At 50.3% G+C, this 17,409-nt stretch overlaps 1 protein-coding gene across 2 annotated transcripts in view; it reads right to left on the bottom strand.

The window, feature by feature from the left end:
* The window catches only part of LOC140389325 (low-density lipoprotein receptor-related protein 2-like), a 534,533-nt gene that overhangs the window by 244,570 nt on the left and 272,554 nt on the right, over window positions 1–17,409 (bottom strand). For both annotated transcript variants that reach the window (XM_072473491.1, XM_072473499.1), the window contains 5 exons: window positions 10,179–10,390; window positions 9,509–9,693; window positions 4,878–5,106; window positions 4,593–4,770; window positions 500–628 (listed from right to left, as the gene is read on the bottom strand). In XM_072473491.1, the coding sequence (XP_072329592.1) occupies window positions 500–628; window positions 4,593–4,770; window positions 4,878–5,106; window positions 9,509–9,693; window positions 10,179–10,390 (933 nt within the window). The remainder of the gene's footprint in view (window positions 1–499; window positions 629–4,592; window positions 4,771–4,877; window positions 5,107–9,508; window positions 9,694–10,178; window positions 10,391–17,409) is intronic.

The raw sequence follows: 17,409 nt of genomic DNA, 5'->3' as shown, positions 1-17,409 counted from the left end.
CCTAGTCGTCAGTTCGGGTACAGAAGGAGAATTCAGAATGTACAAATTATCTGACAGCACGTCTTTCGGGACTTGTGGGGGGAAACTGGACCACCCAGAGGAAACCCAGACTCGGCACAGACAGTGACCCAAGCCGGGAATCAAAGCTGGGACCCTGGCGCTGTGAAGCAACAGTGCTACCGTGCCGGCCACAAATTTGATGTGCCTCCCAAAATAGAAATCAAATGCTCATTTTTCTACTACTTTGTATTCATTCTGTCTGTTGAGATTCAATTAATTGAGAAGAATACTGAACCCTCTACCACAATCTTTCCATCCTTTCATAGCTTCAGGAACAAATACGTTACAATTTCCCTCCTGATTTTAGAGACCTGGGAATCATTTTGTTACTTTATATGGTTCAAAGTCTTAATTATTGCCTCTATATTACACAACTAGATATGATAACGATTACTGAATTACTGTTGCGCTTTTTAAGAGATAAATAGGAATAAAATACCTTTTGCACAATGTTTCAAATCTGCCATCAGGTTCCAGCCTGAGGGGCAGACACATGAATAGAATCCAGGAGCCGATGCTGAAAGTAGACATAAGTGGCTGCAGGGATTGGACACACATGGATTCCAAGCTGGGGGACAAAACATACAGGTATCCAGAATCTTTCATGAGCTATCACACGTGTCAGTCCAATTTACAATTAAAATTTGATTCTTAAATATATTTACAGTCTGCATGAATTTTAGATTAGGGCATAAACTTTGGTGAGAAAACTACATGCATTTTATGATAGCAATCTGGTCATGAAAGGAGAAGTGGGAAGAATATTAGCCAAGAAAAAATGAGCGAATGTGATCTGAAATTGACTTTTAATGTTTGCAACTTTAACTTTTAACTCTACTAAATCATATCTGACTTGTCTGAGGAGTCACACACAGCTGGGCTGAACTTTCGGCAGTCCATCATGGTGGGAGCCATGGCGGCCAGAACCATTTGATCGTAGGAGAGGCCCTGCATCAGTCTCTCAATAACAGATAAATCCCAATTAAGCTGTAGGACAGAAGTAACTGATGCTGGATTCCCAGCCAGCAGCGGGATATCAACTAGGTTCAATGATGAGCTATCTACTGGTGGTTCTGGCATTACATGGAGGCCATGTGGGTCTTTTGCGCCCTGGGAAGGCCACCCAGCAAAACCTGTCAGAGCTGCTGGTGGCATTGTCTTGTTTTTGCTTACATATATTTTCCCCCCTGATTGATTGATCCGGCATCGGGCAGGGGATTGGCCCCTGAAAGAACCCCTGTTCCTTCGCCTCCAACTCCCCTCTCCCAGGCCCCCCTCCTCTCCCCCACTAACTCTGCATTCACTCATCAGTGACCTGGGGGTCCCGCCTTGTGTGGGTGCACTGGTGTTGGTGGCAATGATTTTTTTTTTTTTATTCTCCTTTTTCACATTTTCTCCCACATTTACATCCATCACCAATAAACAATAATCAGCAAGATATGTCAGTCCCCATAATAACAACAATCCCATCTACCCACCAACCCCCAAACCTCAACCCACATGTTTACATAAACAAATGACAAAAAGGAATCAGGGATTACCCGTAGTCACCCTTAATCTTACACAGCTCCCCCCCCCCCCCCCTCCAGGTCTCCAGCTCCTCCCGTCCACTGCCTCTTGTAAAACTCCTCCTCCCAACCTCGGTTCCTTCCCCCCAACTTTCCACCCCGGCTAGACCATTCGGACCCTGTTCTGCCAGGCTCCGATGGCCGCAGACCCTCCCCCCACCTCACTCCCGTTCACTGGCCGGCTTAAACCGGCCAGCGTGGGGGCCCCCCGCCCGGGTCCCTTTCCCACTTGCCCGGCCCTAGGAAAGTCCAAAGATCCCCTTTTAGCACACAAACCCCGCATATCCACCTACACCCCAAAGAACCCTCATTTCGAGTGAAAGTCCCGTCCCTTCCCTTATCCAAATATATACCACATTGGCTCCTTTAATCTCTACACCCGCGCGCAGTGATACAAAAAAGAAGAAAATACAGTCATGAGGTTACATCGGCACATGGCCATTCCTCAGTTTGTCAGTTCTGCCACAGTCCTTCTGCTTTCGCAAACTCCTCCGCTGCTTCCCCCGTTCCAAAATAAAAGTCCCTGAGCTTGTAAGTCACCCTCAGCTTCGCTGGATATACAATGCCGCACCGCACCTTGCTAATGTACAGTGCCCTCTTCACCCGGTTGAAGGCAGCCCGCCTCCTTGTCAACTCCACCGTAAAGTCCTGGTATACACGTATACCAGCTCCAGCCCACTGCACCACCCGCTTCTGCTTGGCCCAGCTCAGGACCTTCTCCTTCACCCTGTACCTACGGAAGCACAGAGTCACTGCCCTTGGCGGCTCACTCGGCTTTGGTACAGGCCTCCACGACCGATGAGCCCGATCCAGTTCATATCGGGAGGGATCCTCCCCCTCCCCCAATAGTTTCGCCAGCATCGCGGCAAAATACTCAGTCGGCTTCGGACCTTCAACTCCTTCGGGCAGCCCCACGATCCTCAAATTCTGTCACCTGGATCTGTTTTCCAGGTCTTCCATTTTTCCTCGCAGATCCTTGTTAGTGTCCATCAGCTTCCGCATCTCTTTCCCCATCGAGGCAAGTTGATCACCGTGCTGCAATAACGTCTCCCCCACTTCCTTCAGCGCCTCCCCTTGCTCTCGCACCTTCACCACCGTCATCACCGGGGAAACCGCCTCCTCTACCAGCGCACTCAAAACCTCCCTCATCTCCTTCCTCACCGTCTCCATGCATTTCGCAATCTGCGCCAACTGCTTTTCAAATTCCGCAGCCATCACCTTAGTTATTTCTTCAGCCATAAGCAGCGCGGCCTTCCCTGGTGCTCCAGCCTCCATTTTCCTTGGTGACCCCGCGGTGACCTTTCCACTCCCCGACGGACCTTCAGCTGTTTTTTTTTCGGCCGTTTTTTTGCTCACCCTCGACATTTTTCTTTGTTTTTATTTTCCTCCTGTGTCTTCACTGTGCCTCCTCCGTGCCTTCTCCCTGCTTCTGCCGCCTCCGTGGACCCTGGGACCGGGCTTAAAGCCTCGAAAATGCTGTTCCCGAACGGGAGCCCTCCATTGTGCGGCCGCCTCCCGCCCGCCGTCACCGGAAGTCCTGTTGGTGGCAATGATTAGCTACGGGCCTCTAATTGGCCGGCAGCTCTCGATGAGCAGGACCTCAATCATAGGGATGGTTCAACAGTGGCAAATTAACTGCCTGAAAGGTGTTTGCTTCCTTTGGGCCTTGCCCCAGTCCCCATGGAACTGGCTCCGACTGGTGAACGAGACCCTTATAAGCCTGACAAAATCCTGGCCAGCAATTAAGCTGAGAGTTACCAGAGATAAATTGTATACATGTTATTTTCTATTGGTAGAAATTGTTTGACTAACAACAGGGTCGCTTTACTTTCAGTGTCCGTTTAGCTGGACAACTAGATGTCAAATGTAAAGCACAATCTACACGATCCTAAACATAGAACACTGGGCGCGATTCTCCACTCCCACGCCAAAGTGGCCGCGCCGTCGTGAGTATTTCACGAGGTTCACGACGGCGCGGAATGGCCCCGGTCCCGACCGATTCAGGCCCTGACAATGGGTCCGTATCGGGGCCGCGTCATCTACACGCGCCAGGCCTTGTCGCCTGCGTAAAAGCGGCGCTGCATAGACGACGCGGCCAGCGCCGCATAACGGACGTCATCCGCGCATGCGTGGGTTGGCCGGCGCCAACCCGCGCATGCGTGGTTGCCGTCCTGTCCAAATCCGCCCCGCAAGAAGATGAGGGACGGATCTTGCGGGGCCGCGGAAGGAAGGAGGTTCACCTTCAGAGAGGACGTCCCGACGATCGGTGGGCACCGATCGCGGGCCACCCCACATTGCAGGTGAAGCCCGGTGCAGGATCCCCCCTCGCCCCCCCACAGTCCGCCCCCCAGCGTTCACGCACCGCCCATAACTGCAGCGACCAGGTGTGGACGGCGCCGGGGGGAACCCACCGTTTTGGCCTGGCCACTCGGCCCATCCGGGCCTCAGAATCGCGGGGGTGCCGGAGAATCGCCATTTTGGGTGTCTCCGGCGATTCTCCGGCCTGCGGCCCACAAAACTCGACCGGGCCTTTCCCGCCGCTTGGGAGAATCGCGGGAGGGCGTCGGACCGGCGGCCCCGGAAATTCTGGTGGCCCAGGCGATTCTCCCAACCGGCGTGGGAGTGGAGAATCGCGCCCATACAGTGCAGAAGGAGGCCATTCGGCCTATCGAGTGTGCACCGACCCACTTAAGCCCTCACCCTATAACCCAATAACCCCTCCTTATCTTTTTGGACACGAAGGGCAATTTATCATGGCCAATCCTCCTAACCTGCATGTCTTTGGACTGTGGGAGGAAACCGGAGCACCCAGAGGAAACCCACGCAGACACGGGGAGAACGTGCAGACTCTGTGCTACCGTGCTGCCCATCAAAATACTACTATGATCCATGACATGACATTCCAAAGATACACAATTGCATAGGTCTTTTATTAGAAAAGTATGAATTTAATTTTTAACCTACCAGATGGTTGTCTCACAGAATGAACAGCAACAATTCCTAGTGGCTGATTTAAATTACTGATCATCACAGTCTGATTCTTTCCATGCCACTTATTTGCTCTAATAACACGGTTAGATCGTCTTTCAGTCCAATAAACAAAATCCTCAAAGATGGTAATCGCATGTGGATGTTGCAGGACCTACAAAACAACATCTAATTACTGAGCGTTTGATATGAACTCTATGCATTCTGTAGAAGAAGATGTTTTTTTCAAAGTAACAGGCAAATAGCACTTCATTTACTTACCAAGTCACTGGCTAAAACCTGTCTCCTGTTGTTTCCATTGTAATCACAGTATTCAATATAATCCAAATATGCATCAGCAAAGTAAAGTAGTTCAGTTGGATAGTCAATACTTAAACCATTGGGCCAGAAGATTTTATTACTTATGAGGACAGTTCGTAATGTGCCATCCATACTGGCCTTTTCAATTCGTGGGTTCCTTCCCCAGTCTGTCCAGAACATTAGATGAGTACTACAAAGCAAAGGCAAATTGATGGAATCAGTTTAAAATCAGAGGAATTTATTTGTGTTCCCTGTCTTTCCCCAGGGCCATCAGCAACTGCTGCTGATTATTATATTGATGGCTTCTTGTCACTTCACCTCTTCTAGACAATCTGGTTCATAGAGCATAAATGTCCATTATTATGTTCTTTGTGGCTAAATTGGAATGAGTATGTTTCAAATGAAGACATGCAAATCTTTCCTATCAAATCAGAAGTAGCATGGTTTGCCGCCTCACAGCATTTCAGTTTTTTAACTGGCTGATTAAGCTGAGACAAACAAGTATTGAACAAAGGTATCCTTGTCACTGAAAACAAAAGGTTTGATCAGGAATAACACATTTATCACATCTGAGGTTCTGTACAATCCTGAATACACAGGTGGACCAATATGCGCTAGCAACTCGCCAGGATTTCCTCTCAAGGGCAATAGGGATGCACAATAAATGATGGCTTTGCAAACGTTATCCATAAACAAATCAAATAAGGAAGATTCTATTGTCTATAGTTAGTACACAGAACACCTCTCCACTACCTACAACACTCAACACAAATTTAATCAGCGCCAGGAATCCCCTCGCAGCTTCTCGCAATCTGCGGCCACAACTCTGATGGAAGTTGGGCGGCACGGTGGCGCAGTGGTTAGCACTGCTGCCTCACGGTGCTGAGGACCCGGGTTCGATCCCGGGTCACTGTCGGTGTAGAGTTTGCACATTCTCCCAGTGTTTACGTGGGTCCCACCCCCACAACCCAAAAGCAGGCTGGGTGGATTGGCCATGCTAAATTGCTCCTTAATTTAAAAAAAATAATTTGGTCCTCTAAATTTATTTATTTTTAAACTTTGATGGAACTGGAGGAAAATCCTTCGTGTGGGTTGTTACCAAATATCCGCAAGACCTATATTGACAAAACGAGGGAAGCCAGAAGACATTTGTAGTGCAAGTCTGCTAAACAGTCAAATTGTTTGAAAGTGGATGCTTTTCACTTCCTAAGGACAGGTGTTGAATTCTGCAGAAAGAGTCAGTTTCAGATTGTTTGGTGAGATACAGGGCGCGATCTAACCTTAAAAAAACAGAGTCCGTTCTCGGCGGGATTACAGGGGTAATTCCTGGAGCTTGTAGTTCCGGGAATGGCCCCGCTATCTAATGGCACTCTGTTGCTATTTTGAGCCCCGGCGGGAGAACTCCCCCCCCACCCCCCCGACCATCACCCTGCCGAGGCCGCACTCAGCATCATTTCATGCACTAAGGAGCTCCGGCGAGCAGAGCTCCACAGTGCAGGAAGGGATCGGGACTCCATTTTTAAATGGTGTCCCTATCTCTCGATCCTCCTCTCCCTGGAACATCCGATGCCCCAACTCACCTGTTGGGGTCCTCGAGCCCCCACCAGCCCCCACCAGCCCCCCCCCCCCCCCCCGCGCCCCACCACAGAGCGGCAGGGCATCCCAGGCCCGAACCTCAGCATGGGCAAAATGCCAGCTTGGCACTGCCAGACTGGCATCCTGGCAGTGCCCCTGCCAGTGCCATCTGAGCACCCAGCAGTGCCAGAGCAGCATCCGGATGGCACTGCCAGGGTGCCAGTGCCAAAGTGCCTGGGTGGCACAAGCAGTGCCAGGGTGCCACCCCGCCAGAGGCCGACCACCCAGCAGCCATTTGGAATATATTGAGCAGTTTTGGGCTCTAAGGAACGATGTGCTGGCCTTGGAGAGGATCCAGAGGAGGTTCACAAGAATTATCCCTGGATTGAAGGACTTGTCATATGAGGAGGGGTTGAGGACTCTGGGTCTGTTCTCATTGAGTTTCGAAGGATGAGGGGGGATCTCATTGAAACGTACGGAAAATTGAGAGGCCTGGATAGAGTGACGTGGAAAGGATGCTTCCACTAGTAGGAGAAACTAGAACCCGAGTGCACAGCCTCAGACTGAAGGGACGATCCTTTATATCAGAGACGAGGAGGAACTTCTTCAGCCAGAGGGTGGTGGACCACTTTGCCACAGAAGGCTGTGGAGTCCAAGTCACTGAGTGTTTTTCAGACAGAGATAGATAGGTTCTTGATTAATAAGGGAATCAGGGGTTAGGGGAAGAAGGCAGTAGAATGGAGATAAAAAAATATCAGCCATGATTGAATGGCGGAGCAGATCCGATGGGCTGAATGGCCTAATTCTGCTCCTATGTCTCCCCCCCCCCCCCCACTCCTTTCAAGTGTCAGTACGCCTGGTCCCCGTTTGTGTGGACTAGTACTAATCGGTGTTTGGTTAGGGTCTCCTCGATGAGGCCGATAGATGCTGTGGAGCCGTTCGATCTGGCATTGGCACAGCTAATGGTTAAACTCACTTAACCATGAGAGACTGGGTCCCATCCTTGATTACAACATCTCAGCGAGATCTGGTTCGAACCCGCAAGGCGCAACGAACGTCAGGAATCCCAGGCGGGGGGCTTCTCCAGGAACTACCAGCCAAGCCCTGCCTTGATTCCGGCCGGATGTGGCTGGAAGATTGTGCCCACAGTCTTGTACAATTAAATATAGGTTCTTTGTAGCTTTTAAATGGTTCTGCCTGATACCAAAATTACACTGGTTAATAATGATTGATTCACACCGGCTGAGACTTTTAAAAAAGCATTCCTTGATTTCTATTATAATATTATGTTAGGCGGATTGGACATGTTAAATTGCCCCTTAGAGTCCAAAAAGGTTAGGTGGGCTTATGAGGATAGGCTGGAGGTGTGGGTTTAAGTGGGGTGCTCTTTCAAAGGGCCGGTTCAGACTCAATGTAAATTCTATGATTCTACGAATTCTATGATCATTTCCCACACATTCCACCAGTGCTGGTACTTTCACATCGGTGGGTATGAATACTTCAGTAGTTCTGGGATCGCAGCCTATTGCACAAAATACAAACACAGTTAATCAGCTTACAAACAGCTGAAGCCACCAACATATGGAGGATTGTGGAAGGATCCAAAAATGCTGAGCATGCTCTGGGGTCATCAGTAAGGTAACAGATGCTGGAACCTCCGTGGGAGGTATGCGAACATCTGGTGCAGATTCCAGGGGCTAGGTGCACCCATACATTGACAATGGAGGAATCCATCCAGGCCATCCCTACCTCCACCCTATCTAAGCCATTCATTATCTTGTAAGTTTCTATTAGATCTCCCCTCAACCTCCTAAACTCCAATGAATATAATCCCAGGATCCTCAGACGTTCATCGTATGTTAGGCCTGAACGCTGCCCTGCTGGTTGCCTTGCCCCCACTTTAAACCACAGACTGAAAATTTCAGCGGTGGCAGAATAAGGCCCTTAAGTGCAGTTAATTGTGCACTTAGAACCATAAAATTTACAGTGCAAAAGAAATTAAATGAAATGAAAATGAAATGAAAATCGCTTATTGTCACAAGTAGGCTTCAAATGAAGTTACTGTAAAAAGCCCCTAGTCGCCACATTCCGGCGCCTGTTTGGGGAGGCTGGTACGGCAATTGAACCGTGCTGCTGGCCTGCCTTGGTCTGCTTTAAAAGCCAGCTATTTAGCCCTGTGCTAAACCAGCCCCTTTTTAAAAAAACAAATTTTGATCCGAAGGGGTATCGGAGAGTTCTCGGGGAGATGCAGCAGCGAGGCCATTCGGCCCATCGAGTCTACACCAGCCCTTGGAAAGAGTTCCCCACTTAAGCCCACACCTTATCCCCGTAAACCCACCCAACCTTTTTGGACACTAAGGGCAATTTATCATGTCCAATCCACCTAACCTGCACATCTTTGGACTGGACCCGGAGGAAACCCACGCAGACACGGGGAGAATGTGCAGACTCCGCACAGACAGTGACCCAAGCCGGAATCGAATTTGGGACCCTGGAGCTATGAAGCAACTGTGCTACCCACTGTGCTACCGTGCTGCCCAATTGGCTGGTCTTATGGGTCTCAATTGGCCTTAGCATGAGATCAGGTGTAATGCCTGGATCTGGTATGTCTCTCTTGTGGGGACCATGAATTGGATTCAATTTGAATTGTTGTTTGGAGCAGGCAAGGAGCTGGGTTAGGGGTTTGCCCCTGTCCACTCTCTGAGCTCTGGCTTTGTAACTATGATAAAGTAATAAAAAACAGGAAAGCAGGTCAGTGGATGGGCAAGAGTCAGCAGACTGGCAACTCACTTTACATGCCCTCAATCCTGTCTTCAAATACAAGGTGGAGGTCCCTAAAATTCAACTCCATGTCTTTATATTCTTAAACATTGTAGAATGTATGGGAAGTGATTTGAGGCCTGAAGGTTCTTCTCAACTTGAAATTTTCATTAGAAGGAAGTCATATATAATGTAAATGAAAGCTCTTTTCCAAATATAACTCTTCTATAACACATAAATGCTTTTTTTTGTCTTACTCATTTCTGGGATCCAAAACCAATCCTCTGGGGTTTGTAATATTATCACTGATTAGTACAGTTCTGTGACTGCCATCCAGCTTTGAAACCTCAATTGTTTGAAGAATGTTGTCTGCCCAGTACAGATTGCGGCCTACCCAGTCCACAGCAATACTTTCTGTGACAGTCACTCCACTATCAAATATCTGTTGGAAGAGATTAAACCATCAGTAACAATGCAGAAATGTGTATCTTATAGGAAGGAATCGGAAATTGTGTATTTTTAATGCTGAAGGCATACTTCCCGTAAAGATTTTAACATTCTAAAGCTAAAAAAATTACTGCAAACATTTATGAATACCAAAATGGTATGTCTGACTTGATCATCAATCCATAGAAATATCTTCCTACTAGCGTTATCCCCATTGTTATGTTACAGTGTCATTTATAGCAGTAAACTATATTTCATGAAAATGAAAATGAAAATCGCTTATTGTCACAAGTAGACTTCAATGAAGTTGCTGTGAAAAGCCCCTAGTCGCCACATTCCGGCGCCTGTTCGAGGAGGCTGGTACAGGAATTGAACCGTGCTGCTGGCCTGCCTTAAAAGCCAGCGATTTAGCCCAATGTGCTAAACCAGCCCCTATGGAATTGCTTTTAATGTATTAGAGAACAAAAAAAACATACGTACAATTTTTCGATCTGTTCCATTTTGAAAAGCACACCAAACTTTGTCCTGAGTTACATCCGACCAATAAATCTGACCAGTCTCAGAATCAAAGTCAATTGCAACAATACTTCGCCCATCTCGGATCACGCTCTCAATGACATGTGGACGAGCACTGATGTTGTCGGAAACTATCTGACTTCGGCTTGCCACCATGATTAGAACATTGGTTGAATCTGAATAGAAATTCAGTACAATATCAGCTTGACTGAATCCACAAAGCAAGAAGAGCTGACTAATAACACAAATGCTCGAGCAACAGCAAATGGAACTGTACTACTGGCTGATAGCCAAGCAGTTTCATTGCACAGAGCCAATGTGCGGATTACTCTCCAAACCACGGTTTGGAAAAGATAAGATGGCACAAAAAAAAATTGAAATGAATTGTACAAAAATATTGAAATGGGATTTGTCAACTGATTTAAGCTCAAGAGCCTTAAAAAAAAATAGACAAGCAAAAAACTGCAACTTTTCAACATAGTACACTGGCATGACCACTGACACTCCATGACTTCTACAACCAGCTTAAGCATATAATATAAAAAATCCTAAACCAACATGTCGATGTAACCCGTAATATATTTCTTTGCCACTCACCTGTCTGAAATCTGTCTGAACTTGTACCACCCTCTCTTTCTCTCTCTCTCATTTCTCCCTCTCACAGCAATTGGTTCTAGTTCCCAGCTCTATAAACCCTGAAAAAGGATTCTAAAGTAGTTCAGGGAACAACATCCTCTTCTTTTCTGCAAGCCACAGAAACATGCCACTGGCTAATCCCTATGCCCTTAATGATACTTCTACCCATCCGCCTCTCCATTGGCCCTGGGCTAATCCACCTTAATTTTTTTTTATCCCATCCTCAAAGTTACAAAGCCAATGAACGGCGTGGACATGGCAAATCCCTTATCCACCTCATTGCTTGCTCCAAAAACCATTTCAAATTCAAATAGGACCCAGCTCATGGTCTCCACAAGGGCGACACACTCGATCCAAGCTGACAAGAAAAGGCAGAGAACCTCATCTTGGGCTTGATCTGAAGCTTAATCTTAGCCAAAAGACTGTTTATTATCCAGGCTAAAATCAACTAGAATGAATGAGGGAAAAAAAACCTTTTTAGCCAACCTAGACTGGAAGGAATCATGATAATATCAATGTCACCCCAAGTTTCTCATAACCGAATCGATGGCATGCACAAAGAGCCATGCCTAACCAACAGAAGAGCAGCATCATTCGATCGTCTGTTCCCACATTGCAACATAATGTTTGATTTGAACTTGTCTAGTCCATTACAACTGTGTCCAGATTCAAACCATCCAAAATTACCCAGTCAGAATTTAATGTCTCAATCATAACAAAACCTGCAGCTTTAATCCAGTCTGAGCCCATGTAAATGTAGAAAGTGGATTAGTGGCATTGCTCCAGTTAGACTGGGCACGCTTAACATGCATTTGCATCAGTACCAGCGAGACCCACTCAAAGCAGGTCTGATTTAAACTGGCACTCATGCTCTGAACAGACTGAACTTCACATTCAAAAGAAATAAAAATTAACTGGCTGAAAATCTGCAACTGGCCTGGTGGGCATTCGCCTAACCTACCCCTGCCTGCTTACCACAATCTCAATGAGCCTCAAGATGTGCTGATGCCCACCATAGCCAAGTTAATGAGGAGACTTCTTACCCTAAGAACTATGGCAGAGGTCTGGCAAAGGTACATCTTAATACTTATGCAAAATTGCTCCACCAACTGCATATCTTGGTCTCAATCTTGCTGTACCAATTTCAAACCTTGATAAAACTAGATCATCCATTCATTCTTCCATTCCGAGGTAATTATATTTCTTCCTGCTATAAATGCTAATGGATTCGAGCAGAGTGAAAGAGTGATGACGTGGCAAACTATGACAAGGCAATAACCCTGCTGCTGGAGTGACTTGAAAAGGCAACGAACAAGGAGTTTGATTTTGGAGACCAATAATAAAGCAAACATATGAAATTAATTGTGAATTTTTATCTTCCTTTATCTTAGAGGATTGAAAGGGCGGCACGTGGCACAGTGGTTAGCACTGGGACTGCGGCGCTGAGGACCCGGGTTTGAATCCCGGCCCTGGGCCACTGTCCGTGTGGAGTTTACACATTTGTAGCGCACAAAGACTCCGAGAGACGAATAGAGTGAAGTCGATGAGGCTTTATTAAGCGTGACTGTTTCCCCCGCAGTTCAGTAGTAGACTGCCTGCGGGGGAGGACTCCAGATACTTATACTCTGCCTTCAGGGCGGAGCTAGAGGTCAACGTCCAACCAGGACCCGGGATCTGTCAGCCAATGACATCATGGCTTCACAGTCCCACATGACCCCTAATGCATACTACCACATTCACCCCTTGTTAAAAATAAACCCGGCGGGGTGATGCTTCGCATGGTGGTAAGGGTTTACAAGGCTGGTCCTGGGAGGAAAACTTTCACATGTTATAACAGTATGTACAAGGTTTTTTTTTGTTTAAAACTATTTACAGTAATCGTCAGGAATAGACAAAATGTTCTCGTTAAAAGTCCACATTGTACTGTTAGATCGACGCCACGAGTCGGTCGGGCGGTCTGGTCGTCCGTGTCGATCGCCTCGGCCCCGGTGGTGGTGGTGGTGCTTGTTCCGGTGTTGTCTTCTCCGGGAGCCTTACGCTTTCAGCTTGGGCTTCATTCCTGGTCGGGCCTGGGAGGAGGCCTAATCCTCCTGGGAAGGGGGCGGTCGCGGGGTGTGGCGGTGGCAGGAAGGGGGGGGGTTGGGTGATTGGTGTCGGGAGGGTGTGTGTGTTGCCGGCGGGCGCCAGATCTCGCAGAGAGACCGTGTCCTGTCGGCCGTCGGGGTACTCCACGTAAGCGTACTGCGGGTTCGCGTGAAGGAGGTGAACCCTTTCGACCAACGGGTCCGACTTGTGCGCCCGCACGTGCTTTCGGAGCAAGATGGGTCCTGGGGCCGCCAGCCAGGTCGGCAGCGACGTTCCAGAGGAGGACTTCCTGGGGAAGACAAGGAGGCGCTCATGAGGCGTTTGGTTAGTGCTAGTACACAGTAGTGACCGGATGGAGTGGAGGGCGTCCGGAAGGACCTCCTGCCACCGTGAAACTGGGAGGTCCCTGGACCGTAGGGCCAGTAGGACGGTCTTCCAGACCGTGCCGTTCTCCCTCTCTACTTGCCCGTTCCCCCGGGGGTTGTAGCTGGTCGTCCTGCTCGAGGCTATCCCGTTGCTGAGCAGGAACTGGCGCAGCTCGTCACTCATGAAGGAGGACCCCCTGTCGCTGTGGACGTATGCGGGGCAACCGAACAGTGTGAATATGGTGTTCAGGGCTTTAATGACGGTGGCCGCGGTCATTTCAGAACAGGGGATGCAAATGGGAAGCGGGAGTACTCGTCCACCACATTAAGGAAGTATATGTTGCGGTCGGTGGAGGGGAGGGGTCCTTTGAAATCCAGACTAAGGCGTTCAAAGGGGCGGGAAGCCTTAATCAGGTGCGCACCATCCGGCCTGAAAAAATGCGGTTTGCACTCTGCGCAGATGTGGCAGTTCCTTGTGACTGTACGGACCTCCTCTAAGGAGTATGGGAGCTTGCGGGACTTGATAAAGTGGTAAAACCGAGTGACCCCCGGGTGGCAGAGGTCCTCGTGGAGGGTTTGGAGGCGGTTAATTTGTGCGTTGGCACATGTGCCGCGGGATAGGGCATCGGACGGCTCGTTCAGCTTTCCGGGATGATACAAGATCTCGTAGTTGAAGATGGAGAGCTCAATCCTCCACCTTAAGATTTTGCCCCGCTGTGCATTATCGAACATGAAGGCAACCGACCGTTGGTCCGTGAGGAGAGTGAATCTCCTGCCGGCCAGGTAATGCCTCCAATGTCGCACAGCTTCCACTGTGGCTTGGGCTTCCTTTTCCACTGAGGAGTGGCGGATTTCTGAAGCGTGGAGGGTTCGGGAGAAAAAGGCCACGGGTCTGCCCGCTTGGTTAAGGGTGGCCGCTAGAGCTACGTCGGAGGCGTCGCTCTCGACCTGGAAGGGGAGGGACTCGTCGATGGCGCGCATCGTGGCCTTTGCGATATGCGCTTTGATGCGGCTGAAAGCCTGGCAAGCCTCTGTCGACAGAGGGAAGGTCGTGGTCTGTATTAGGGGGTGGGCCTTGTCTGCGTACTGGGGGACCGCATTGGGCGTAGTATGAAAAAAACCCCAGGCAGCGTTTCAGGGCTTTTGAGCAGTGCGGGAGGGGAAATTCCATGAGGGCGCGCATACGTTCGGGGTCGGGGCCTATTATCCCATTGCGCACTACGTAGCCCAGGATGGCTAGCCGGTTGGTGCTAAAAACGCACTTGTCCTCGTTGTACGTGAGGTTCAAGGCTTTGGCGGTCTGGAGGAATTTTTGGAGGTTGGCGTCGTGGTCCTGCTGATCGTGGCCGCAGATGGTTACATTGTCGAGATACGGGAACGTGGCCCGCAACCCGTGTTGATCAACCATTCGGTCCATCTCTCGTTGGAAGACCGAGACCCCGTTTGTGACGCCAAATGGGACCCTTAGGAAATGGTATAATCGCCCGTCTGCCTCGAAGGCTGTGTACTTGCGGTCACTTGGGCGGATGGGGAGTTGATGGTAGGCGGACTTGAGGTCCACGGTGGAGATGACTTTATATTGGGCAATCCGATTGACCATGTCGGATATGCGGGGGAGAGGGTACGCGTCTAGTTGCGTGTACCTGTTGATGGTCTGGCTATAGTCTATGACCATCCTTTGCTCCTCCCCTGTCTTTACTACTACCACCTGTGCTCTCCAGGGACTATTGCTGGCCTGGATTTTGCCTTCCTTTAGTAGCCGCTGGACTTCGGACTGAATGAAGGTCCGGTCCTGTGCGCTGTACCGTCTGCTCCTAGTGGCGACGGGTTTGCAATCCGGGGTGAGGTTTGCAAACAAGGACGGGGGTTGCACCTTGAGGGTTGCGAGGCCGCAGATAGTGAGTGGGGGTATTGGGTCGCCGAATTTGAAGGTAAGGCTCTGTAGATTGCACTGGAAGTCTAATCCCAGTAATGTGGGGGCGCAGAGTTGTAGAGCCTGTAGTTTTTGAACTCCCTCCCCTGCATCATTAGGGTAACTATGCAGAAGCCTTTGATCTGTACGGAATGGGATCCTGCAGCTAGGGAAATCTTTTGTGCGCTGGGATGGGTGGTCAAAGAACAGCGTCTTACCGTGTCGGGTGGATAAAGCTCTCCGTGCTCCCGGAGTCGACTAGGCATGGTGTCTCGTGCCCGTTTATCAGCACCGTTGTCGTCGTCGTCTGGAGTGTCCAGGGCCGAGCTTGGTCCAGCGTTATTGAAGCGAGACGTGGTTGTAGTAGTTGAGCGTTTTCTTCGAACCCCGTGGAGCCGTCGACACTGGGGTCCGTTGTTGCTGTCCAAGATGGCGTCGGGGGTGAACAAAATGGCTGCCCCCATGCATCGCACATGGCTGGGGGGTCACAAGATGGCGGCGGGGGTGGACAAAATGGCCGCCCCCATGCGTCGTACAGGTCTGGGGTGGTCCAAGATGGCAGCGCCCTTCCTCCCCTCGTGGTGGCCGGGACCCAAAATGGCTGCGCCTGCGGGTCGCACATGGGGCGCTGGGGGGGTTGGGGAGCGTTAAGAACGCGCGGGGCTCCCTCATCTCTAGGGACAGCGGTGGTCGGGACCCAAATTGGTAGTGCTGGCGGGTCATACGTGGGGCGCGGGGGGGGGGGTTTGGGGGGCGTTAGAGCCGCGCAGAACTCCCTCTTCTCCGGAGAGAGTGGTGGTCAGGACCCAAAGTGGTAGCGCCGGCGGGTCATACATGGGGCGCGGGGGGGGGGGGGGGGGGTTGGGGAGCGTAAGCGGCGTGCAGGGCTCCCTGTTCTCCCGGGACCGCGGTGGTCGGGACCCAGAGTGGCTGCGCCTGTGGGTCGTACATGGGGCGCAGGGGGGGTTGGGGAGCATAAGCGGCGTGCAGGGCTCCCAGTTCTTCCGGGACAGCGGCGACCTCACGGGACCGGCACACAACCGCGAAATGGCCCTTTTTCCCGCAGCTCTTGCAGATCGCTGCGCGGGCCGGGCAGCGCTGCTGGGGGTGTTTCGCCTGGCCGCAGAAATAGCAGCGGGCGCCCCCGGTGCGACTTGGCGTTTGGACCGCGCAAGCCTGTGGGGTGTCCGGGGGGGGGGGTGGGTTTGTCGCGACAGGTACGTACGGAGCCCAATGGGCTGCCGCGCGGTCGGGGCCGTAGGCGCAGGTATTTCGCGCAGCCACGTCTAGGGAGGCTGCTAGGGCCCGTGCCTCTGAGAGTCCTCGCGACTCTTTTTCTAGAAGTCTTTGGCGGATTTGGGAGGAGTTCATACCTGCCACAAAATCATCTCGCATTAACATGTCCGTGTGTTCATTTACGTTCACCGACGGGCAGCTGCAGGCTCGTCCCAAAATTAGTAGCGCGGCGTAGAATTCATCTATCGATTCTCCGGGACTTTGCCGTCTCGTTGCGAGTTGATAGCGAGCGTAGATCTGGTTTACTGGGCGGACATAGAGACTTTTTAGTGCTGCGAACGCCGACTGGAAATCCTCTGCGTCTTCGATGAAAGAGAAAATCTCCGTGCTTAACCTCGAGTGCAGGACCTGTAGTTTTTGGTCTTCTGTGACCCGGCCGGGGGCCGTTCTGAGGTAGGCCTCAAAACAAGTCTGCCAGTGCTTGAAAGCTGCTGCCGCGTTCACTGCGTGGGGTCTGATCCTCAGGCATTCCGGGATGATCCATAGTCCTTTTTAGTCACGCTTAATAAATTGTAGCGCACAAAGACTCTGAGAGACGAATAGAGTGAAGTCAATGAGGCTTGATTAAGCGTGACTGTTTCCCCCGCAGTTCAGTAGTAGACTGCCTGCGGGGGAGGACTCCAGATACTTATACTCCGCCTTCAGGGCGGAGCTAGAGGTCAACGTCCAACCGGGACCCGGGATCTGTCAGCCAATGACACCATGGCTTCACAGTCCCACATGACCCCTAATGCATACTACCACAACATTCTCCCCGTGTTTGCATGGGTTTCACCCCACAACCCGAAGATGTGCAAGTTAGGTGGATTGGCCATGCAAAATTGCCTCTTAATTGGGAGAAAAAAACCTAATTGGGTACTCTAAATTTGAAAAAAAATCTTAGAGGATTGAATGGATAGAA

The sequence above is a fragment of the Scyliorhinus torazame genome, chromosome 2 (assembly GCF_047496885.1).
Source record: "Scyliorhinus torazame isolate Kashiwa2021f chromosome 2, sScyTor2.1, whole genome shotgun sequence".
In the NCBI taxonomy this organism is placed as follows: domain Eukaryota; kingdom Metazoa; phylum Chordata; class Chondrichthyes; order Carcharhiniformes; family Scyliorhinidae; genus Scyliorhinus; species Scyliorhinus torazame.
Note: the sequence above shows the minus strand (reverse complement) of the source record. Positions and strands in the feature narration are given on the sequence as shown.